The 26,320-nt window shown below is 41.2% G+C and overlaps 1 protein-coding gene and 2 pseudogenes across 4 annotated transcripts in view; 2 read left to right on the top strand and 1 right to left on the bottom strand.

Moving 5' to 3' along the window:
• The window catches only part of TBC1D30 (TBC1 domain family member 30), a 96,732-nt gene that overhangs the window by 13,084 nt on the left and 57,328 nt on the right, over window positions 1–26,320 (bottom strand). For 2 of the 4 annotated variants that reach the window (XM_089674154.1, XM_089674155.1), the window contains exons 4-10: window positions 21,541–21,602; window positions 20,476–20,541; window positions 20,009–20,134; window positions 16,442–16,627; window positions 9,655–9,823; window positions 8,529–8,697; window positions 2,957–3,062 (exon numbers count right to left, since the gene is read on the bottom strand). In XM_089674154.1, the coding sequence (XP_089530280.1) occupies window positions 2,957–3,062; window positions 8,529–8,697; window positions 9,655–9,823; window positions 16,442–16,627; window positions 20,009–20,134; window positions 20,476–20,541; window positions 21,541–21,602 (884 nt within the window). Of the gene's footprint in view, window positions 1–2,956; window positions 3,063–8,528; window positions 8,698–9,654; window positions 9,824–16,441; window positions 16,628–20,008; window positions 20,135–20,475; window positions 20,542–21,540; window positions 21,603–25,272; window positions 25,764–26,320 lie in introns of those variants that run through there. The other 2 variants (XM_089674156.1, XM_089674157.1) reach the window with 2 other exon arrangements.
• On the top strand, window positions 6,399–7,394 carry LOC149464845 (cilia- and flagella-associated protein 57-like; annotated as a pseudogene).
• Window positions 7,393–7,935, top strand: LOC149464846 (cilia- and flagella-associated protein 57 C-like; annotated as a pseudogene).

Here is a 26,320-nt window from a genome sequence, read left to right on the forward strand (position 1 = left end):
GCATCTAAAATGAAAATTACACGCACACAAAAAACACACACATACACACACACATATATATATATATATATATATATATATATATACATACATACATACATACACACACATATACACACACATATATACACACACATACAATAAATAATATTGTATATACACACACACACAAATACATACACACATTTTACATTGATGTAGTTATATAAAATTACCTCGCACATAGTATACATAGTATATACCAGCAATAAATGACCAAATGCTGTTATTTGAGGCCTACTTGTAAAATCTACATAAAACAGAGAGGATGTGTATGGTAACTCTTTAGGCAAATTTCAGGTGTTCAGACACATCAAGGACCTCAGCTATTAACATACTGTATATCCAGAAATGTCAAATAAAAAAAATTGAATTAATGCAGGCTGGTACTCATGTGGTTAAGGTGAAGTGGAACCAGTAGACTGAAAAAAGTAGAGTGGTCATCCTGGCTGTGCAGTGTGGGAGAGGTGTGTAAATCACAAGACTTGCTGTACATAATTACTTGTTTTTCATTTTGTCTGCCACACAATTTTTATTTCAACTGTTTATTTATTGGTCTGCCTAATATTCCACTGTACAAGAAATTCAAGGCAGCAGGTTTGCTTTGATCACCTACATATTCCCAGCTTATTCATATCTTCCTTCTTTGCGACCCCCCCCCCCCCCCACCACACACACACACACACACACACACACACACACACACACTTCTCCATTCAGCACCAATAGCTATAGAAAATATGTATGGAGAAGCATGTGACTCTCTGAGTGGCAGCAATAGACCAATCAGAGCAGGTCATAGTCCTGAGTAAGCAAATCGTAGCTTACACATTGGATAAGTAGGTAACTTGTTGCTTTGTCCTGCATGGGACAAGCAGTGGTTTACTTTAAGGTGTTCTAACAAGTACCACTGTACTCACTGAACAGCTTGAAGTAGAAGAACACACCCTACAACCCTGCATATAAAAGTAAGATAAAAGCATATAGTGCTTATCTAGACATACCATAAATCACGGCAGTATTAATAAAAATTATTTTGAGTAAAAAAATGTACCTTCTGCTTCCTCTGGTTACTATTTATTGAACCACAATAAACCAACTTAGGACTGGAGAATCCTCTGGTGGGTCTACGTACTTTCACATAGGGCTTGATGAAGAGCAAGATAATTGAGGTAATGGCCTCAATCCCCCCACAATAAGAAGGCCACACATTCAAGCCCCTGTCTGCAGAGTGTCAGTACCACTGACTACTGGAGCTGAGACATTATTCCCTGCAACTGACAATGGATGCCAGGGCAATTTTCCTCTCACTGGCCACGGACACAGGACATGATTACATTTCCACTGTTCACGGACTGTCTGCTAGGCATTCTTTCTCCAACTGACCAGCAAATGTTGGGGGCAGTACCTTACACACCCCTGAACGCTGCACCTCATACATGGTGTTATAAATTGCTTACTGAAGAAGCCTGCACTCTGTGTCCTATCTTGTATGTAATATACTCTTACCCTGCACCCAATATATTATCTTGTATGTTGAATATTTTGTAGCACTGTACTCCATACGCTCTGTTTTATATACATTGCTTTGACCAATGCACTATACACACACTATAGTTCCTGACTGCTGCACTATATAGGTTATGTTGTAGGTTATATATTCTTAAACTTTGCACTCTAGGAATTCATGTAGGTACTTGCTTTTAACCAGTGCAATTTTTACTTTATGCCGTTTGCTGAATATTCTACACTCCTGCACTCTATACTCTAATGTTCTTCACTACATAGTCCTGAGCCCTGCACCCTGCAAATTGTGCTGTATATTATATTCTTCCAACCAAAGCGTTCAATGGCCCAAAAGTTTCTAGTAGCCAAGTAGTACTCAACTATGTTGATGACATTTTCCTTTGTGACCCCCCGCCTCCACACACTATAAAATAACAGCAATGGCAACAGAAAATGGGACATTTGCATTAAAGGGGAATCCAGCTGGCCCATTTTTAAAACAGTGGAGGTGGGGCAATTTTTTTACTAGATGCCACTGGTGGTGAGGGTGTAAGGGGGGGCATAAACAGAAAAGGGTGATACAGTATAAGTTGCAGTCAGTTTGACTTCCTTCTGATAGGAATGCTTACAGCAGCTTCCCTAATAATGCAGCTGCAATCACGGATTGCAGGCTGCATTTAAAAACACATTATAACAATATTGCTATTTTTAGAGCTTTTAGATCAAATTGCTCTGTACTTATCAACTTTACAATTTCATTTTTTTAAACAAAAAATTTTCCTATTTAACCTATTTGTACAATGTGAATTTAACTGCAACTCAATCTTAATGGGCCCTCAAGCCCTTTACAATTTTTTTAATACAAAAAAGAATGAAAGAACTTTACCATGCTTTGTACCAGAAGCAGGATTTTTTTAGTGATTTTATAAAAAGGGAAAATAAAATGTCAACTTTTTAGCAACAGGAACACAAGTTGTACACATTTCACTGGTTAAAATGGGGGGGGGGGGTTAATATAAAATAAATATTGCAAGAGGATTCTTGTATGTTCACAAAAAAAATGATGTATCATTTGGGTATCTTGGGCATCAAAGCTACAGATGAATCAATAGGCATACAGCTGGAATGTAAACAAATCATTGAAGGGTTTACAGGTATGAGAGCTGGAGTTACACCTCAAGTTCTGGAATTAAAGAACATAATTCAGAATGGTGCTACTATCACAGTATACCAGTGAAAACTGCATTGTAACATACTGTAATTTTTTATTGCAGTAGACCAGCAGGCCCCTGTACCGGTTTGTATCGTGGTCTGCTTCAAGGAAAGATCACAGAGTTGGCAGGGCAAAAAACTGTTAAGTGGGAACTCAGAAAGTGAAAAAAGTATATTGAATCTCATACTGCATACACACCTGCATCAGTTCATGGCTATCTAGTAGATTGTCTTCAAGCATCTCCTGCGTCAGTTTGCCCATCATACTGTAGAATTCATCTGCATTCTGGCAACACTCAATCTGCCTGTAACATAGACACCATTATCTTGTTATGCAACTTCAGGATACACTCCATTAAGCAGACAGCTGGAATTCAGTATTTATCCCTTAAATGACTGTAGCACAGTTTAACACCATAAAATGGTCATCCCAAATCACACTTTTTTTTCAAAGAGCTAAGCCAACAATAAAACTGACCTCCTGTCAAACAGCTAAATGCAGCATTGAAACAGGTGTAAGGTAGCTTTTTTTCTGTATATGTAAACCTGTTCTTCCAGTCCTAAGTCTTTGAAAGCCCTGCTAGACAGCACTGTCTGGTTGGGGACTTCACATCTGCCTACGCAGACAGCTAAAGTCACTTCTTGCCCCCACATCCCATCCAGTCACTACCACTCCAAATTCTACATTACATGGGATTGCAAGAAACTGATACCAGTACCAGAACAGATTAAGTTACTTGCATTAGCTACATTTAAACATTTATTAATTTTATGAACTGTATTATTTGGTGTTTTTTAATCTGCCTAAAGTTCAGCTTTAAAGTAGAACTTTCTTTTTTTTATTTTGAATACAGAAAGAAAGGGTTATAACCCATGTCAGATTTTTTTTTCGCTGTGTCCCAATTCGGAGATTTCCATTTACTTCCTGTCCCATAGCCAAACAGGAAGTGAAAGTAAATCCCTGCAAACAAGGGAATCTCTTGGAGATCCCCAGGTCACCAAAACTAGTGTCCGCATTGGAAGATTTCCCCTCTATTACTTTTCTGGGAACAACCCAAAATTTGGGATTTTCATTACTTGCACTTTCATTGATCATGGTGAACAGGACAACTAGAAAGGGTGAATCTCCTTAACCACTTCCTGTCCGGCCCATGTATATAAACGGCCAGAAGGAGCAGTGCAGGGGCGGGTTGCTGTTTATAAACGGCGCCTGCCATTTTAGCCTGTGCGCGCTCCCTGGAAGTGCGTGGCACCACGATCCGATGCCTGCTGTGTCCAGAGGACACCGATTGCTGTACGGGACCTCTGTGTGAGGTCCCGATCATGTGATCACTAATTGGCCAATCAGTGATCACATGCACAGTAGTCAACAAGATGTCACTTCTGACATCATTGCTTACGGCTAGTGAAATCTGTGAATGATGACAGAGGTCATATGGTACAAGGCTATTCACAACAGCCTTGTACCATGTGACAAGCTGTGGCCAATCACAACTCGCACAGTATTTCTCAATGGCTGCAAGAATGCAGTCAGAGAGAAAGAGAAATGATTGCTTTTACAGCCTTTATGGGTGTAAAAGCAATCAGGGTGGAAAAAAAAAAAATGTTCAATCTCCCCCCATAAGTAGTACAGTGTCAAAATAAAAATGTAAAAAAAAAGTTTGAAAAATTATACATTTTTGGTTATAAACTAATTTGGGTTATTGTTTTTTACTAAAAAGATAACTGAATAAATTTTGGCCAAGATTTATGAAGAAAGATTATTTATTTGCAAAATTTTATAAGAAAAACACTTTTTTTCAACATTTTTGGACTTTTTCATTTATATAGCAAAAAAAAAAAAAAATTTCCAATGGTGAATAAATACCACCAAAATAAAGTTTTATCGGTCTCAAAAAAATGCTAAAAAATGAATATGGATACAGTGTTGCATGACCACGCACTTCAAAGTATGACAGCGCTGAAAGCTGAAAATTGGCCTGGGCAGGAAGGGGGTAAAAGTGTCCGGACTTGAAGTGGTTAACAGGGGCAGAGATAGCAAAAAAAAAAAAAAAAAAACCTGACAGGGATTCTAATCCCTCTCCATTCTATTCAAATTTAAAAAACAAAAATGTTTTGCCTAGTTATACTTTAAATGCTGCCAGAAAAGAAATACAAAAATGAATGCACAAAAGTGTATGTAAACCTAAAATGTAGTTTCAGTATATTTGGAATAATACTTCACTGTTGCAAAGCTACCAAATGCTTACCTGCAAATTCTGTCAGTAACCGCACTTGCTGTTGTAGGCTGACAACACAGATCCACTATCTTGCAATTAGCAGCGCTGTTGTCAGCCTGCTGTATAAACGCTATTGACTATTGAGATGTCTATAAGCTAGACTTAATGGGCAGCCCAGCAACCAAACAATGTTGGCCACACACACCAAACTGACAATGCTGTTCCTGACTGAAGCCATGACTTAGCACTTTCAGCCTGCAACAGAAATTGCTGTTACTGGCAAGATTTCAAGGTAACAAACTTTGCAATAGGATCAGAAAAAGCGAAACATTTTAAGTTTTGGATAGAGTAGGAGAGGTTTAAAACCCCTGCAAGTTTATTTTTTGCTGTCTTTGTCTCATTACGTAGTTTTTCCTTCACTTCTATACTGACACTGACAGCAAACAAAACTTGAGAGAGAGTCTAACCATTCCCTATTTCATCCAAAACTGAACAAAAAATGTTTTACCTTTACACCCACTTTATGAAAACTGTACATAGTAATGCACAATGCCAAACTTACTGAAAAATAGATTACAGGCTTATATAAACATTAAAAGGAACCCATAGGCATAAAAACTTTCCTTTAAATATATTTCCCAATAGACACAGAGGATATTAATCCACTTTGTGTACAACAAATACTTTTACAATCCCAGATATTTCATTGTAAAAATAGTGATGATCTCATCACTGGCCTGCATATAGCCTGTGCAGAGAACAGAGATGTGGACAAGGACCCAGCCGGTCTTCCAGCTACAGGCTACCTGTGGTAAACTACATGGGGTGGAGTCAAGACCAGTCATCCTGTACAAGGAGAGAGATAAAATGATTGGTCTGTATTACAGGAAACTCCTGTATAGAGGCAAAGTACTGAAGTGGTTTCCTGCTGGAGTGTTGCACAGATATGGAAGAAATATATAAAGGGCATCTATAGTAAAGAAAGACTTTATCATTTACATTTGTCAACATATTTTAAATGGCATATCAATAAAAAAAACTATTTTACAGGGTAGCTGGTGGTAGAGTAGGCAGAAAGTGCAGGTTTTCCAGATTTCAGCAATTTTGTAGAACACCAAACTACAGCTTTCCATTCAGGTGAATGCCAGAAATCTCCCTACTCCTGAATCGGCCAGACCAGGGTAGCTGAAGGTCATCAGCCAAAACTGCCAATATCTTGCCATGTCCGAGAAAGGCCTAGATAAAACCACTATCACCATCTATGACCTAACCTCCATGCCACTTCATAAAGTGCTTAGCACACTTAAAAATGTCTCAGATATTTGTCAGAATCGCCTTCTCTTCTTACTCCAAACTACCTGATGGCTCACTCAGGGTCTCCCAAATGGAATCTTTCCATCTCTCTCTGGAAGGATCATATTTATGAGCACTGTAAGATCCATGAAATACCTCTTTCCCCCACAGAGGTAGTATAACAAGAACCAAGTCCATGCAGGGCCAGTCACCAAGTTAGTGGTTTTATTTCATGTGACCACAAGTAGCTTCTATCCATTTCTCAATGCCTACTGCTTAGAAAAATTTCCAACAAGGAGGGTCAAGGACTCAAAAGAGATAAGGAATTGGGGTATGCTGAGAAAGTTCCAATTAGCAAGTCTAACCTAGTGGTGAAGTACCAGGTGATGATTGAAGTAAAGTCCCATGTGGAGGACAGACCTGTGTGTGAACTGAAAACTGAGAACAAACTGAAGGATATAAATTATGACAGGCTGAACTAAAACTTTATCCCAGGAAATGGAGAGGTGCTGAAGATGACAAACCAGATTACAAATGCTGAAGGTAAGAAACAAGAGCTGAAACATCAGGAGGGCATGGCTGAATCTAATGTATTCTTGGAAGATGCAAGAAATGGTCAAAAACCTGAAGCTGCTGATGGGGTATAAAAAGCACCAGGAGCTGCAGGTGAAATCACAGAGGATGCCGGAGGGAAATCAGCATCAGCTGCACGAGCTGAAGAAGAGTAAAAGCCAAGCCCTAGAGAAACTGACAGAGTAATGGGAGATGAAACTTCATAACAGGTAACCCAGCTGCAGCAGGTCCAGGAGGAATCCTGACAACACCACAGAGATTTTAACAAGATGATCCAAGATGTAAAAGTTAAATATGGGAACCATCTGTGAGAGAAAGTGAACTGTAGCTAAATAGGGAGAATTGCTTTTTTAGGATGATCAGCAGCCTCCAGAAGGACAAAAATATTGAAAATATGAAGATAGAACAGCAGGGTGTGATTAGGCCTCTGGAGGACATCCAGGGTCGAGAGAGAGAGATCGAGAGAGGGAGAGACCGAGAGAGAGATCGATCGACAGCGAGCGAGAGATCGATCGAGAGAGCGAGCGAGCAAGATCCAGGCTAAAGAGAACAAGGAGACTTTATAACATGGAAAAGAAGGGAACTGGAGAAATTAAAATTTGTTCTGGACCATAAAAACAAGGTGTTGGAGAAGCAAATTGAAACTAGAGAAAATCAGATCAAAGAGATGAAAGGGCAGTTTCAAGGGATGGAAGTTGAACTGTAACACAAGCAAAACACCCAGCTGGACCTCAACATAACTAAGCTTGAAACAAAAGCTAAAAGCTACAGACTGGGAGATGCAGAGGGAACAGCATATGGTTTGTAACCTTGAAGCTGTAGTGACAGATCTGCATAACAGTCTTGGATCTATGAATGAACCCAAAAAGCTGAAGGATAGCATTTGGGAGTTTTACACTTTATATGTATTGAAGGGTGATGCAGTGGAGATTATGGTTGTCCCCCCTGACATCTACCATAAGTGCACCCATCAAAGGGAGCACCTGAAGGGCAGAATAAGCGCATTAAAGAATTTGGTTAAAGAGACCAAGATCCATCAAGGAACAATATACATCTCGTGAAGGTAAAGGCCACACTAATAATAATGGATTAAGTTAGGAGCTGAAAGCCCCAATGACTTGTAGGTGGCTCGCACATTGGACTGGAAGAGTTTAAAGAGCAGTCTCACATGCCAAAATATCCATCGGTGGGCATCAGTCCCCAGGGGTCCTATAGCTCAACAGCCAGTATGGAATGGCAAAATGTACTTAGATGCAAGAAAATGGTGGTCAAACAACTATGACATTTATTCCATTCACAGGGCCTCCCAGTGGGAATCCAACTCCTATTAATGGGTAGATTACCATCAATGACAGCTTCATGAGATCAATCACACATTCTCAGATTGTACAGCTTGTATTATATTAAACAGTGCATTTACACCACTCCCAGCCCCCCACAACCCCTAATTAGAGCTCCTATGTCTTTCTTTTTCATCCCCTCTCTTTCCCCATTCTCCTTTTTATTTTTTTTCAACCTTTCACTTCTCAATTTCCCCTGTTTTTACATCTCTCTATCCTCTTTTCTTTGTATTGCAAGTGTCAATTTACACATACCTCAAATATAAAAGAGTTCACAAAAAAACATTGAATTAAAAATATTAATGCTTTATTAATTAATTCGATTTTGGGATTGAGCCAAACTTACTCTCCCAGCTTTGCCCAAATTGCCAGTGCCACCCTTAGAATGATCTCTGAACCTTCGAAGAACACAGAGTCCCAGATCTTTAGAACAGTGTGATTCGGAAGACAGGTTGCAAACAAAGTCAGGAACCATTGCATAGTGAAGACATTCGTAAGTGGGGGCTCATAACCTCCTGCAAAATACAAATAAAATTTTTTAGATTTCTAAACATTTTAAACTATTTTTGCTTATTTTGTTTTCTTCTTATCTGCATGCCTGTATTCACATTCAGCCAGATTAGGTGAGGATCTCATGTATGTATCTCTATATGAATGAGCCTATGTTTTGATAGCAAGCCCACAGATTTGATGCACAGAGAATTTTATTAATATAATCACTGAAACCAAATACCAAAGTTGTATTTTAGAGCTGCCGCTGATTTTTTTTTTCTTCACAGTTTTAACAGGCTCTTATTTTTCACTGATTAACAAACCGTGTAAAGCTTTAATCACTAATTAGCTCTGAAAAGTATCTATCTTTTATGTACTTCAAGCACAAGACTTCATGCAGCCAGAAATATCCATCAGACTTGTCTGCATTAATGGAGACAGAAGTCACCAGGGTTTGCAAATCATTAAGACATGAACTGCAAAAGCTTTAAAAAGGAATTATGCCTTTATAAAAAGGTACCCGTTAATAAAATATATAAAAATTAAGCATGTTTCAGGGTGTTCCTTAGTCAATATGACAGTCATGTGAAACATGACATGCCCTATTACAGTCATATGCCTTTACGAGTTTCTATATTTTGTTTCTGCTCCTCCCTTTCCTTTGGTTTAGTTAATGCTGTATAGATAGCCCTCCCCCTTTCCTAGAAATGCATTGCAGCTCTAGCCTCATGTCATGGAGCAGAAAACATTATGATCTTTTGACCTATCGAATGTTCATTGTTGTAAGATTCTCCCAGTTTATGGAATAAACTTCAAAAGATGTCTTATCGATTGAGTCAGTGACTGTGGTATCCAACTGAGGTTGAAGTTATCGCTATCTCATCACAATTGTAAGTTACAGAGATCACGCTATCAATGCTTAGATTGGAGAGACAGAACAGGGCATGATGAAACACTGCATATCTAATAAGTCCACATACCACCACTCTCCTTGTTTGCAGTTTTCTGAAGCACATCCAGGTGGCGAGATAGTTCTGGTAGCTTCATTCTCAAGAGATCCCTAAATACAGCCATATCCACGGAAAGCGCTCGCAGATTATTGACAAAGTAACTATCCGGCAGCACTTTGTCTATAAGGTAAATCATTATCTATGGAAAGATTAAAAGCAACATCTTCTCATTGTCAGATAAATAAACATATGTGAACTATTTTAAGAGTGACACATTAAATGTTAAAGCTCTGCCTCAAGAAAATGACAACCATTTATACTGGAAGAATACTGTAGGTGAACAATTACAGAGCAATCATACCAATACAGAGGAACAGGAACAACACTGCAAAAAAAAAAGAGAAACTGGAGAGCCTTTTTACATGCCAGCATATCAAGGGTTCAGATTCAATGACATTATCATAGCTTAACTCTTGTACCATTTAAATACTTTTGTACACGGTGTTTTGTTTGTTTCGATGGGAATCCAAATGCAGCCAATGCGATGGCCATGTGAAATTCAGGTCAGAAGGACCTCCATAGGACCTGGGAGCATCTCATAAGCAAGCCGAGAAGCACCCCCCATGAACTGTGTCTGCTTTTGTGATTATCATTAACATTTTTGTTATGACATAATATTTTATTAATTCCTCATATAACAGCTGGTGATGTAATATATACTATACAGTGGGGTTGATGTACTAAAACTGGAGAGTGCAAATCTGGTACAGCCGTGCAGAGAAACCAATCAGCTTCCAGGTTTTATTGTCAAAGCTTAAATGAACAAGCTGAAGATAGCCAAGATCCGCTCCTTCCTCACCCCAGACACCACCAAACTTCTAGTACACTCCCTCATCATCTCACGCCTTGACTACTGCAACTCCCTCCTCACTGGCCTACCCAAGTGCAGGCTCTCCCCGCTCCAGACCATCCTGAACTCAGCTGCCAGACTCATCCACCTTACCACCCGCTCCACCTCTGCCACCCCCCTCTGCCTCTCCCTCCACTGGCTCCCGATTGCCCAACGCATCAAATTTAAACTCCTTACCCTGACCTACAAAGCCGTTCACAACACTGCCCCTGACTACCTCACCAATCTGATCACCAGGTACCACCCTACCCGTACCCTTCGCTCCTCACAGGACCTCCTTCTATCCTGCTCCCTGGTCTCCTCCTCCCATGCACGACTGCAGGACTTCTCCAGGTCCTCCCCCATCCTCTGGAACTCACTGCCCCAATCCATCAGACTGTCGCCTTCTCTATTCACATTCAGGCGCTCCCTCAAAACCCATCTCTTCAGGGAAGCCTACCCCACCCTCACCTAACGGCCATCCTCCCTCATTCCTCCTACCACTTCATCCCCCCCAGCCACTTCCTACTGTACCTTTACCCCCTCCCTCCTAGATTGTAAGCTCGTAAGAGTAGGGCCCTCTTACCCCTCGTACGCTATCTGTCTTTGTTGTACTGTGCCATGTATTGTCCCCCCCTATTGTACAGCGCTGAGCAAACCCTTTGGCGCTATATAAACTCGTAGTAATAATAATAATAATAATAATAATAATAGAAGCTGAATGGCTACCATGCACAGTTGCAGCAGAGTCTGAGTGTTTCAGTTTTAGTAAATCTCCGCCACAGTTTGTTCTTTTGTTATAATGTGTTGGTGTGACTTTATTTTGGTCTTAAAACAAAAGACGTTTGTACACACCAGCTATTCTAATGTTTGAAAGTGGAATTAAAGCCTCCTATCCTTTACAGCCAAGGAAACTGCCATCGTAGCCCGTTTGATCTGCACTTGCCATGTGTTGCATATGTGATCAGTTATAACACCATCCATTTAATAGCTTGACAGGTCAGTTGACAGCATGCACTGAATGTAACGGTTTTGGGACTTTGTTAAATAAATGGGTTTAGTTCCACTTTAGACTCCATTCACACCTGTGCAACTTTACACTCTCTGGATCAAAGTCACATCAAAGTAGTGCAGGCACCTTTTCAAAGTTGCAACGTTGTCAATGGGAGCCATTGAAAATAATGGGCTGAGACTTTGATGTCCAAAATCGCATGACAAGTTGCACATCTCTTATTTGCTGTCTTTTGGTCTGATAAATATGGAAATATTTTGGTTATATCTGTTGAATATACGCAAAAAAAAAAGCCTGTTGATTTAGCCAGAAATCTTGAGAGCTGATATATTCCTGTGCTCTCTGCCTGTGTACAAGGAGGAGTTATTGAGATGTGGAAAAGGGGAAGAAAAGGAGAGAGGTATGCGTTCTTTTTTAATCCATCAGAAATGAAGTGGGCAGTGATGACACCACATGCCTAGGAATTTAGAGCTGCGTTGTCATGCCAAAGAGAAGGAAGGAGCATACTACACTTGTGGCACATCAACACTTATTGTTCTGCACTTGCAGCATGTTTAATGGGATACAACATGGGGAAATGTGCATGTATTGCAGATAGGTGCTAAATATTTTTTGTTTTGCCTTGACATGCACTTTAAGATTACTTGATGGTGTAGTGGTCCATACCATATTTGCACAGGCATCATGCAGCCACCACTAGGGGTCAGCTTTTGGCTTGGTTTAGGACTGTGATCCTGAGAAAATCTGAGAACTGAAATTAAATATAGTCTCAGTGTGACAATATGTACTGTAGGTGGTTCAACATTTTAGGACTTGTTCCCCTGATGTTAAGCAGTAAATCAACTCCCTTTTGCACGAAAACAGTCAAGCGTATTTAATGAACAGTGCAAGAAGCAAAGTGCTAAGCTTAAGAGGACTGTAATCCTTAAGAAAGCACAGGAATTAAAATGATACGGATTTCAGGTCAGCTGGAGACGGATTCAGCCGTTTGCTATAGGTAATGCCCTTTGTACTATATGCCAACAGTGTGTGCTTGGAGCTCTTTTGAGACTGCAAGCTTCTACAGGCATGGGCTGCCAATTGCGGTTTTCTCAACTGACGCAGAACCATGTCATTCTGCGCTTCAAAATACTAACTGACAAACTTCTACTAGTGAGGAGATGCTAACATACCTGAAAATGTGTAACAAATTTAGAAGGAGTAATGGCTGTGGCTGCAAATGAATACAAACACAGTGGCCACTTTATTAACCCCTTCCAGCCGCAGGCTCACGACCCTTTAAGAGGAAGGCATTCCGATCATGTGACCACTGGGATGGCAGTCACAGAGATCACATGATCAGGAAGCTCCCAATCGCAAATGGGCGTCGAGAGCTTTCTAGCACCTGCCAGTAAGTATGCTGGGAGATCACAGGGTGCGGACTCTCAGCGCAGAAATGTTTACAATTGGAACACATATATGCAGCCTCTCAGTGTTAAAGTTCACCCACCAAGAGGCCGCATATATGTGACCTGCCAGTGGGAACAGGCATATATAAACCCCATAAATGAACCCAGCTTTGCATATGATTAAATGCTCTTTAACTTTAGAGGATGAGGAATAAGATGTAATGATTGATCTCTATGTTGTGGATAATAGGAAAGAGGGATGTTTTAGGTGGATTAGCAAATGATAGCAGGGCAGGGCTGATACCACTTGCTACACAAAACTGCATGTGTTACTTTTTGGGGGTTTTTTGTCTTGTCATAGGCAGCCTACAAGGCTTTAGATGGGGTGGCTGCAACAGTTTATTTTTTTCAGACTAGACTAGGTAAAGTTTCTGCAAGTACAGAAAAATACCTATTAATCTAGAAATCCCATGTCCTCGTAATTTCAGAAAATGCAAACAATGTTATCAGCTTTCCCAGCTACCTTATGTGAACCACATAATCATTCCTTCTTATGTCATAGATATAAGGAGAGGGAGGCATTTGTGTAGTCAGAATCAAGAGATCACAACACATTGATCATTACAGCCAACTTCTACTGGCAATATTGATAAACTATACATTGAGTTTTGTGGGCATACTAGCTGCAAGAGAGGAAAGCAGCCCCAAGGGAGAAAATTCTGCATCCTCTCATGCTGTGCAGCTCATAGCAATACTTCTAATGAACTGGTCTTTGTTGTTTTTTTGGGAAGGGGAGGAGACATATTAAATAATTTACATAGATGAGGATTATCAATGAGATTAAAAAAATGTTTGAAGTTAAATCAATATTCATTTTATGCATATGCTTTACTTGCTCAAAAAGAGTTTACATACATCCTGCCTTGAAGAAATGAACAGATGACTAGTGAAAGCTTTCTCTGAATTATGGAGCAGCAGCGATCTGTGAATTATTAAAGACAAGGACTGTCTCCACAAAGAAAATGGTGTCAGTTCTACAAATGCACCAATGTCTGCCAGTCTAAAGCTTTACCTATTGTATGATCAATTAAACATTTTATGGGTGTAACAGTTAGGAAAGTACATAGCAATCCGCCTTTACATTGTATTGTAAATTATTAAATAAGCCTATTGGGAGTATTTGTACAGAACATATAGAACAAATTTTTCACCTTTGAAGAAAAATTAATAAATTCATATATTTTTGCAGAAAAAAAAATGTGCACTACTTATTTTTTTTCCCCCAAGGAGCCTGCAAAGCATTGCATCCATAAGCAGTGGATCGCAAGTGCAATGCCACGTTCCTGTAGACAAGTCCTACAACTTTTTGCCTGCATCTCTGCACAGGATTTAGAAAGCTGCAGGGCTTGCGAATGAACTATGAGGGCCGCAGTGGCAGACAGGACTTATAGTGTTCTCATTCACAGGGTGCTGTGAATGAATGATGCGGCTGTGTGGGCGGAGCCCTGCACAGTCACATTGATTTTGAAATGTGACAGCGGGTGCAGGGAGAGAATCTCCATTCACTGTAACAGGGAGGGGGACTGCTTATGGGGTGAAGGGGAGACTTGGAGCAGGTTACACCCTAAATACAGATGTAATATGTACAATGCTTCAAAGGTGAACTTATCCTTTAACGATTTTTAAACAAAGTACAGTTATCCTTTATCTGCAGGGCTCCTGGCCACCCTCCCCCTGCACAGATATCACCACAGGAACAGAGCTGTGGCTATCACTCTGCTGGAGGTCCCTCTCCTGTCACCTTTTTCTCTTGGTGTCATGAAATCGTGTCAGAAGTGATTCATACTAATAGTAGAGGAATGAGGCAGCAAACAGAAATTACACTTTTTTTTTTTTTTTTTTTTTTTTTAAGTCCGTGGAAGTGAGAAAGAATGAAAAACCCGTAAGTGAACAAAAAAAGGTGCAAGTGCAAAACACCAACACAAAAAAGTTCACTTAGGGGTGTGCTTTGTCTACACCCCCGAAGAGGTAGGACCTCTACCCTGATCCCCCGGGGCACGAAGATCCAGACAGGGACTGAGGTTTTCACATGGTCCACCTAGCGAAAAGGCCTGGCGGACCCCTTTCCTTGTGGCTAGCCAAAACCACCACCAAGTACTAGTTCAGGGGGCTCTCCCGAAGAGAGACCCCCCAGGAACAGGGGAGGAAGGAACCAAAAGGCCACACATCCTCCCCCTAGACTTCTGGGTATGCCCGAGGACCCACACCCTACCCTCCGTGAGAAATTAAAAAAACACACACATAAGTGAAAGTGACTCAAACGTGGGAGAAAAAAAATAAATAAATAAATATTGATGTATTGATGATAACATAGATACATTCATCTGTGTCTTTTATATCTCCAATTTTTTTTTTAAGTAAAATGCTAAATCTATATTGTAGTGGATTGTGATAGACAGTCCACGTTTTATTAGATGATCAGTAAAATGACAATTTTATAGTCTTGCTACTTTCTGCTTCTTGCTCTTTAAATTCCTTACTCTCTTAAGAAAACAATCAGATATAAGTTGACAGAACAATGATGATAATTAAGATGGCGCCTTTATCCGGAGTCTCACCCTAGGTGACTCATTAGGAGAAAAGTATATTTTAATGTAAACAACCCCCATAAAAGGGAATGAGTCTTTTTGGGGACAATGATTGGAAGATATCAACACGGATGGAAGAACACGCAGAAACCCAGTGGACTTTTCACCCAATCAACGTATATGCTTTGCCTGCATCATAAGCCCTATAAATGATACTGCTAGTTCCTCAATAAAACAGAATTTTAGGAAGTTGGCAAACTGCAACAGTGTCAGATTCTTGCTTCCACGTGCACGTAATTCTATATTAATTTGGCTCACTGGTAGATCACGGTAAATGGTCTGTAGGTGACCTAGTCCAAAACACTATAAAAACAAACAAAAGACAGCACACCATCCATGTATGCTGTGTGCATACCACAATGATTTTCTGAAATTTTAAGTCAGATGGCATTACTAGAAAAGATTTAGATAGCAATCAGGTTTTTTTTTTTGTAATGGATACAGTTTTTTCTTTTTTTCGTTGATGAGATCTACAAGGAGGATGAGATCAGTACAGAGCCTGTCAATCAGTGTAGCAATAGCAGGCCATCTGCCTAGCACAGACAAGAGGAGGAGACATCTCTGATGAGAATCAAGGGAGTTTTCTTAGCAGACATATTCCATTAGTTAGAAGTGTTTCTGTTCAAGCTGCTGCTAAGCCATCATGACATCTTATTTGCACACAACCTCGAAGGAAAAGCTTAAATGTATATTTGGTGATGTATTTAAATATCCGTTGCAATGCTAAGAACACTTGCCATAAGCAGGAGTTTTATTGTGTACAATTGTAATGAATCTGTATTGGAATCAATTACCACTGCGTGTATTGGAAACTGTAAAATAAAACAAATAAATTGATGCCACATTAACAACAGAATAATAACAGAATAATTGTATATACCTTAAGTGCATCCCCCTCATTGCCCTCCATTACTTCCAGGATGAGTGCAGCCAGAATATTAAACCCTTGACAATAGCCGACAGACTTGTTCCATCTGGCGTAGGCCAAAAGAACCCGTTTAAGTACCACTCTATCCTGTTCTGCCTCCTGTCCACAGTAGGAGCTACAGCCAGTCCTGTGGAGGTCCTAAAAAGAAAGGTATTGAACATGCAAACATTAGATGTTCATTAAAGCAGTGCCTACAGGTAAAGGTGATATACTTGAAAAGGAATAAGAAAAATTCATTCATTTCATTCATGATATAATTTATTGCATTTGCCAAAAATATGAGTAGGTTTAAGGCTGTATACACATGGGCGACCAGCCCCAGTGCAAATGACAGCGGCAGGAATCTACTGATTCCTGAAGTTGTTTTTGTCACCCGTGGATGGCTATCTGCAGCCCCTGAACCCTGTACAATTCAACGATGGGCTGCCTGCAGCCAAAAAGTGCATCCAGCAGCAATCACCACAGATAATCACTGGCTGTGTGGACAGCCGCTGGCAACATGTCATTGAAGTGTACAGGGCTTGGCCGCTATACCTAGCAGCTCATGGACGACAAAATCAGCAGCAATTCCTGCCTCTGCCATTCGCTCCAGGGCTAGTGGCCCATGTGAATGTAGCCTAATGGTGTATGTAGAACAGTTAAGTACACCCTTAGCACCAAAAGCTGGTATTGCAGTCTCTGTAGCAGAAATTACTTCTTGTAGGCATTTTATAAAACTGCCCCCGTTTTCTAAGATCAATTCAGTGAACTTTTTGGCCACTTTTCCAAGCAAAATTATTTTGGTTGCAAAAAGGTTTGTGGGTTTCCTCGCATGAACCTTACTTGCAAAATTCCTACACAAAACCTCAATGGGAATCAAATCAAGGCTTTGATTAGGACAGTCTTCTTACTTCGTTTTGAGCCATTTATTGGTGGATTTGCTTGTGTGTATAGGTAGGATCATTATTGTGTTGAAGGATTTATTTACGGTTCAACTTCAACATTTGGATAGATGGCCTCACTTTCTCATCAGACACACTCTGATATGATGCAGAATGTATAGAAGAACAGAGGACTGAGTCTGTAAGCAGCAAAGCAACCCCAAACCATAACCTTTCCACCGCCATGCTTCACAGTTATGGGGCTCTTTTCCTGAAATACTGTCCTGGTTTGCAGCAAACATGTCTACTGTTACTGTGACCAAACAAGTCAATCGTGAATCAGTCTTCAGCACATTGTTCCAAAAGACCTGATCTTTGCTTTTAGGTTAAATGGCAAACTGCAATCGTGCTTTAATAATCTTATTGGACAGCAAAGACTTTTTCTTATCACTCCTCTAATGCACGTTGAATTGGTGCAATCTCTTTATGACTGTAGATGCATGCACTTGGACTCCAACTATAGTAAGAGTTACCTAAACAGTAAAATAAACCCCTGGGTGTCTGAGGTTTAAATAAGACAGGTTCCACCTGCATGCACGCTATGGAGGTTTTAATAATTGGCACCTAATCTGGAACACCATATTCTAATGTCATGAATTTGAAAAAGTGGTAAATGTAGGGGTGTACTCATTTTTACACATAACAAATCTGCATTTTGGTTCATTTAGATCATTAAATGAAATACACCATGTCAATTTTTATGCATGCACATACTGTATATGTGGACTAAATGTTCCTAGGAAGGTCTTAGACATATCAAACACTGATATGGCAACTTAAAAAGAAACTCCAGTCAGCAAGTATATCCGGACAGTGAACGGCAAATGCTGTCTAACTGTTCTAACATTAAAATTCACACTCAAATGTTTAATATGACCTTTATATAACAGCCTGCTTATGTATCTTCCTGCTGGGCCTGAAGCCTCTTGTCACAGGATTCTGTGCAAAACAACCCCCATAGGTCAGACTCTAGCAGAGTCTGGAAAACCCGGCCTACATATTCACAAAACCCAAGAATTGATGTTCCTAGAGCACAGGCTACATAATTAGGAAATTGTCAGCAACTGGATTGTCTAATGCTTTCCAGACCCACCTGTGTGAAAAACAGAAGCCGCTGGCCATGTGTGCTGTGCAGGCCCATGTGTAGATTCAACTTTTTTCCTTTTTTTTTTTTTCTAGTACTCCAGGATTCCAAAGGACAAAGACAACACCTTATGCAAGTGCTACCCATAGTGGACAAACAGCATTGCAGGTGACCACCACAATAATGAAGTGTTGGCAGAGGGAAGAACAGGGACAGATATAAATAATAATTCTTCTAGGTTTTCAGGCTCCTATTACAGCAACAAGCACAGTAGCGTCACTAGAGTTGGTGTCACCTGGTGCAGTAAAACTGTTTAACCCCCCCCCACATGTATAGTCTCCCCCTCCCTCACTACAGACCCCCCCTCTCCGCTAAGTACAGACCCTCTCCCTCAGTATAGACCCCCCCTCCTCAGTATAGACCCCCCCTCCTCAGTATAGACCCCCCCTCCTCAGTATAGACCCCCCCTCCTCAGTATAGACCCCCCCTCCTCAGTATAGACCCCCCCTCCTCAGTATAGACCCCCCCTCCTCAGTATAGACCCTCCCTCCTCAGTATAGACCCTCCCTCCTCAGTATAGACCCTCCCTCCTCAGTATAGACCCTCCCTCCTCAGTATAGACCCCCCCTCCTCAGTATAGACCCCCCCTCCTCAGTATAGACCCTCCCTCCTCAGTATAGACCCTCCCTCCTCAGTATAGACCCTCCCTCCTCAGTATAGACCCCTCTCCTCAGTATAGACCCCTCTCCTCAGTATAGACCCCCCTCCTCAGTGTAGACCCCCCTCCCTCAGTGTAGACCCCCCTCCCTCAGTGTAGACCCCCCTCCCTCAGTACAGGTCCCCCTTCCCTCAGTACAGGTCCCCCTTCCCTCAGTACAGGTCCCCCTTCCCTCAGTACAGGTCCCCCTTCCCTCAATATAGATCCACCACCCTCAATAAAGACCCTCCTCCCTCAGTCCCTCAGTACAGATACTCCCCCTTAGTATAGAACCCCTCCCTCAGTTCAGATCCCAACCTCCCTCAATATAGAACCCTCTCCCTTCAGTACAGACAACCACCCCCAGTATAGACCCTCCCCCTCCCTCAGTACAGACTCCCCCTCAGTACAAACCCCCCACCCTCTCCACGTGTGCTAGCTAGCTTGCCTCTCTTCCTGGTCAGTCTGTCCAGCTACCATATAGTACACTTGGTACAAACCTCAGATCAGCGTGGGACATGTACAGTGGTGTCCCTCCTCCCCCTCCTCCCCCTCCTGTATGTGTACAATGCAAACAGCCGAGGAGGGGGAGGCAGATTCAGTAAGGAATCTGCTCTGCTGTGTGAGCCAGGGACAGAGATAGTAACCCAGACAGCAGGCAAAAGATGCAGATCAGTCACTGGCGGGTGTCACCTGGGTGCGGTCCGCACCCCCACAGCGACGCCACTAAGCAAGCATACACTGATCAGGCCCCAATCCAGAAAGAAGTAATCAGTCATTTCCTTCTAACACTAAAAGCTATTGTTGAAGAGTATTACCTTGACAATTTGGATTCCCATTGAGTCATCATCAGGATTGCTTCTTTCATTAAATGTAAAGCGCATAGTTTTATCCCAGTCTATAGAGATGCTATGTAAGTAGTGGTCTGCAAGTGTCAGCCATACCTGAAATCAGTAAAAAAAAAAAAAAAATTTATTTTATAGTGATTTTAACCTAACCCTCTTGTATCCAATCCATTTTCTATTGAATTGTATTGTATAGTGATTGTACGGTCTCCTTTTATATTTTAAAGCACTGCACAAACTACTTATGCTATAAAAATCCTGTATACTATTAAAATAAATATAATAATAATATTTCTTGTGGTTTCAGTGTGCAAGGTGACAAACTATATAAAATATCCATGTTACCATTTTTTTTAAATTACAAAATAAAAAAGAAATGCTTGCTGTATTTACTGCCAATACACTAGACCGATGTATTTAAAATGTTAACAAGCACTTACTTTCCTCCTCCACTCTTTAGGTATTCCAGTGGGTAGTCTGGCAACAGCTTTGAGTGAATCGTACCACTAGAAACACAGAAAACAGTAGCATAAGTGTCCCATTAGTTTACAAGCTCTTAGAAAAAGTAAGGGCCAACCATCATAGGATAATAAATTATTTATGCCTAGCATTTTTAATTAATGAACTACAATGTTCTAATTGTATAAATACCCATTGAAGATACAGTAATGTAACCAGTTCAAACCAGTGCTTAATAATATATTATAATATAATATGTATAATAATAACCACAAGCCCCTCCCTCCTAGATTGTAAGCTCCAAGGATCAGGGCCCTCCTATCCCTCTTGTATTGAACTGTATTGTTGCTGTATTGTCTCCCGTTATATTGTAAAGCGCTGAGCAAACTGTTGGCGCTATATAAATCCTGTATAATAATAATAATAAGGTTACTGTTCAGTAAAAAAGTCATTTCCAGACTAACTATGTGAAATTGAGGCTCAGAGTACCTTATCCAGTACACAGGCAACAGTCTTTTTGTACAAAAAGAATAGCATTACATAGCTTAGGCTATAGCAACATCTAACCATTGATGAGCATGACTGTTCAGTGTTGTGATCTATCTATCTATCTATCTATCTAGCTATTCCAAACCCCTAAACATTTTATTCTGCTTACTGAAAACATTTTATCAGCACAGATTAAGAGCTCCCGTCCCAACTCTGCCTCATGAATTCAGTGATCGCTGTAGCAGCACCGACAACTACAGTGACTAGCAGCTTTCCCAATGGTCCCTCGGGTAGAAGTTATACTGCACATGCTTGCATTGGTACAAGCTGGCTTGATGGAAGTATACAATTAGGATCATTTCTGAAGTTCAGCTTTATGAGTTCTTGAAGGTAAAAGGTTGAGAAAGGCTAGTTTAGCCACTTAAATTGCTATTAGACAACAGTGCAATATGCTAGGCCACTGTATCTGCAACTGTACAAAATATCAAAACATGGGACAGTCTGTCAAAAAAAAAAAACCAACACAGATTTATATACATAAACCTGCACAGCATTACCTGTTGAAAACCATTCTGTCCCAGTGAAGGTTCCAGGGTAAATTTCAATTTTGTGTCTACCCCTGCAATGAAAAAAATATATAGGTTTAGTGATCTACCAAATTTATGCAACAATAAACACAAGTGCTTACAACAGTTGGTAATGCAGAGAGCATGTTAGGGATATTTTGTATTTGGGGGAGCACAGTGGCTTAGTAGGTAGTGTATTTGGGGCAGCACTAGATCCTCGTTTAGACACTATCGCCCTAGAGACTATCTGCATGGAGTTTGCATGTTCTCTGCGTGTTTGTGTGGGGTTTTCTCTGGGTACCCAGTTACTTCCAACACTCACTCCAGACATACTGATCGGTTAATTGGCTTCTATTTGACCTTGGTATGTATGTAAGTAAGGGACCTTAGATTGTAAGCTCCTTGAGGGCAGAGACTGATGATAATGTAAAGTATATGTAAATTGCTATCTAAATGGTTGCTGCTGCATAAATATCTCTAATAATAATAGTAGTAATAAATACCTGAAGTAATAATAATGTGTATGTATACGAGACCTTAAATTGTGCGCTGTAAGGTAGGGACTGCTGTGAACATACAATATATGTAAAATTGCTATGTACAAGTTAGTGCTATATAAATACCTAAAAGAATAATAATAATAACAACAACATGTATGTATGTATAAATGTGAGTTAAGGACCTTCGACTGTAAAGTCCTTGAGGACAGGGTCTGATGTGAATGTACAATATATGTAAAGCTCTGCATAAATTGTTAGCACTAAATAACAACCTGTAATAATAATATTAATTACAATCATGCATGACAGGGACCCTACGTAATAAGCTCCTTGAACACAGAGACTGATGTAAAATGTACAATATGTGTAAGCCCTTGTTCACACTACAGCTCACATGTGAGCTGTACAGGAACAGTTCCGCATTCCTGTGCAATTCACATGCCATTCAGTGTGGTGCAGCTTGAGTCCATCAAATCAAACCGCATAGCACTAAAAATGTGAAGGCACTTTTTTTTTCTAGCTGAAATGCAACAGGATTGCATGGTCTTTTTTTACTGTGCGGTCCTGTGCTGGCAAACCGCAATGTGTTTGCAATCCATTTGGGGTGTCATTAAATTTGTATGGACACCTACAGCAGATCACAAACACAGTGTGATTGCAATACAGTGTGGGAAACACACAGGGATCATAGCGTTTCCCACACCACATACACTATTGCCAAAAGTATTGGGACACCCCTCAAAATCATTGGATCCAATCCCCTTCCAATCCCCTTCATGGCCACAGGTGTATAAAATCAAGCAGCTAAGCATGCAGACTGCTTCTACAAACATTTGTGAAAGAATGGGTCGCTCTCAGGAGCTCAGTGAATTCAAGCGTGGTACCGAGATAGGTTGCCACCTGTGCAATAAGTCCATCCATGAAATTTCCTTGCTACTAAATATTCCACAGTCAACTGTTAGTGGTATCATAACAAAGTGGAAGCAACTGGGAACAACAGTAACTGGGCCACAAAGTGGTAGGCCACATAAAATGACAGAGCGGGGTCAGTGCATGCTGAAGCGCACAGTGCATAGAAGTCACCAACTGTCTGCAGAGTCAATAGCTAAAGACCTCCAAACTTCATGTGGCCTTCAGATTATCACAACAACGGTGCGTAGAGAGCTTCATGGAATGGGTTTCCACGGCAGAGCAGCTGCATCTAAGCCTTACATCACCAAGTGCAATGCAAAGCCTTGGATGCAGTGGTGTAAAGCATGCCACCACTGGACTCTAAAGCAGTGGAGACGTGTTCTCTGGAGTAACCAATCATGCTTCTCTGTCTGGCAATTGGATGGATGTGTCTGGATTTGGTGGTGACCAAGAGAACGGTACTTACCTGACTGCATTGTGCCAAGTGTAAAGTTTGGTGGAGGGGGACTATGGTGTGGGGTTGTTTTTCAGGGGTTGAGCTTGGCCCCTTAGTTCCAGTGAAGGGAACTCTTAAGGCGTCAGCATACAAGACATTTTGGACAATTTCATGCTCTCAGCTTTGTGGGAACAGTTTGGGGATGGCCCCTTCCTGTTCCAACATGACTGCGCACCAGTGCACAAAGCAAGGTCTATAAAGACATGGATGAGCGAGTATGGAGTGAAGGAACTTGACTGGCCTGCACAGAGTCCTGACCTCAACTTAATAGAACACCTTTGGGATGAATTAGAGTGGAGACTGTGAGCCAGGCCTTCTCTTCCGACATCACTGCCTGACCTCACAAATGCTCTTCTGGAAGAATGGTCAAACATTCCCATAGACACTCCTAAACCTTGTGGACAGCCTTCCCAGAAGAGTTGAAGCTGTTATAGCTGCAAAGGGTGGGCCAACTCAATATTGAACCCTGCGGACTAAGACAGGGATGCCAGTAAAGTTCATGTGCGTTTAAAGGCAGGCCGACCAATACTTTTGGCAATATAGTGTATGTATGAACCAAGGGTAAAGCTCCACGTCAATTGCTGGTGCTATATAAATACTACTACTAAAAATAAGAATGATGTGCATCTATCCATGTGCTCTCCTTGGGGACAAGGGCTGATGTGAATGTACAAGGTGTGTAAATTTTTGGTGTAATAATAATATTATTATTATGCGCTCCTTGAAGACAGGGACTGTGTAATACATATTTAAACTGTAGGCACACAGATATATGTACATTAGTATTATTAATAATAGTAATACTAAGTATATATTCATGTAGATAGGGACTTTAGATTGTAAGCTCCTTGAGGGCAGGGACTAATGTGAATGTAGTATATGTAAAGCTTTGTTTAAATTGTCAGTTCTATATAAATACCAATAATAATGTGTAAATATCCATGTAAGTTAGGAACCTTAGAGAGTATGCTCCTTGAGAACTGGGACCAATGTGAATGTATAATATATATGTAAACTGTTGGCTCTTAATTTACAGCCAACAATTTACACAGCACTTTACATCTATATTGTACATTCACATCAGTCCATGCCCTCAGGGAGCATATAATCTACGCTCCCTAGCTCATACGGGTAAATACACATTTTTTAGTATTATTAGAGGCATTTTTATAGCACCAAACATGTAGTCAGCACTTTACATATATTGTACAATCACATCAGTCCCTAACGCTCATTCTAAGGTCCCTATCTCCATTCATCATCATCATCATGTATTAATGGTGCACATCTATCCTGTGAGATGGGGACCTTAGATTGTCAGCTCCTTGAGGACAATACATGAATACAGGTGATAAAAGCAATCAATAGAGAGGGAGGGATCTTGGACAGGTGACAGGTGAAGCCGGGTGCCATGTAGAGGAGGGCGGGGGGCGCTGTCCAGTGCTGAAGCCGCCGATCACTCAGCACGACCAGTGACGTCACTGTGCCAGCAGACAACGATCATGAATGTACACACCTTTCATCGGAGATCTCATCGTTCCCCCGCCATGGTGTGCCATGTACTCAGTGCTACTCATCAATCAGCTCCCTCCACACCACCCCTCGTGCCTACAATGGATCACCATCCAGAAAAACAACAAAGCACCCGCTGCTGCTGAGCCGATTACTAGAACAATGTAGGGTTAAGCCAAGATTACTAAGTCTTCCTACAACACACAGCCAGATCCAGATCGCCCTCCGATCCACCTCTCCTCCGCGCCTGACCTTAGGGGACCCCTAGCCCCGGAGGAGGTGTGATGGATGCTGCCCATTCACCTGGCTCCAGGGTGCAGAGCAGGCGCGGTGCGGTCCTGGAGATGCAGTTCCTCTTCTTCAGCACATTGCTCAGGATGTTCCCCACTCCTCCTCCTCCGGCGTTCTGCCTCTTCAAGCATCGTCCCCCTCTCCTCAAGCTGCAGCTCAGCCTCTCTTGTCTCATCGAGGAGTCCCGATCCCCGGCTCCAGGCACGATGACAGCTGCTGATCTGTGTGTGCTCCTCACCGGCGGCTGCTTCCCATCAATGACGCAAATACATCAGTGTGTGTGAACTGGGAGCAGGGAGAACACCAGGGACTGGCACCGATCTCCTCTCTCCTCTGCAAGGAACACGATCAGCAGCAAAACAGGTGGAATGGCATCGGTGGATCGGTCCAAGCTGGCTTTTGTCGAGGAAATCTGCAGTGCAGAGGCGACCGAGTGTGGATGCAGGGATGAGGAGGGACTGGGGTAGGGATGCTCCACCTACCAACACATATATCATCCTTCTGCCAGGGATCCAGCTCTTTCTAAGGTTACACCATCATCTCACTCCCTGCACTGGGTGGCTGCAATCAGTTCCTGACATACAGGCAAACACACCCCTGAATGTCATCATGCAGTGCCATAAGGGGGCAAAAATCTACAAAGAGTTGCACTGGCATTTTTTTTAAAATAGATTTATTTATTTACAATACTTCTGATGTAGAACTAATTTAACCTATATACAGCACCTTGAAAAAAGTATTTCAACCTCTTGAAATTTTCCACATTTTGTCATGTTACAACCAAAAACGTAAATGTTTTGTTTTGAGATTTTATGTGATAGACCAACACAAAGTGACACATAATTGTGAAGTGGAAGAAAAATAATAAATGGTTTTTACATTTTTTTACAAATAAATATCTGAATAGTGTGGCGTGCATTTCTTTTCAGCCCCGCTTTGCTCTGATACCCCTAACTAAAATCTAGTGCAGTGGTCTCCAAACTACAGCCCTTTGCTTGACCCTAGCCAGCCCTTGAGACACTATTTCTCCAATTGACACCAGCAATGAGGTACTATTCCT

Source organism: Staurois parvus, unplaced genomic scaffold (genome assembly GCF_062004578.1).
Source record: "Staurois parvus isolate SC_StPar_1 unplaced genomic scaffold, SC_StPar_1.0 ptg000147l, whole genome shotgun sequence".
Classification (NCBI taxonomy): Eukaryota; Metazoa; Chordata; class Amphibia; order Anura; family Ranidae; genus Staurois; species Staurois parvus.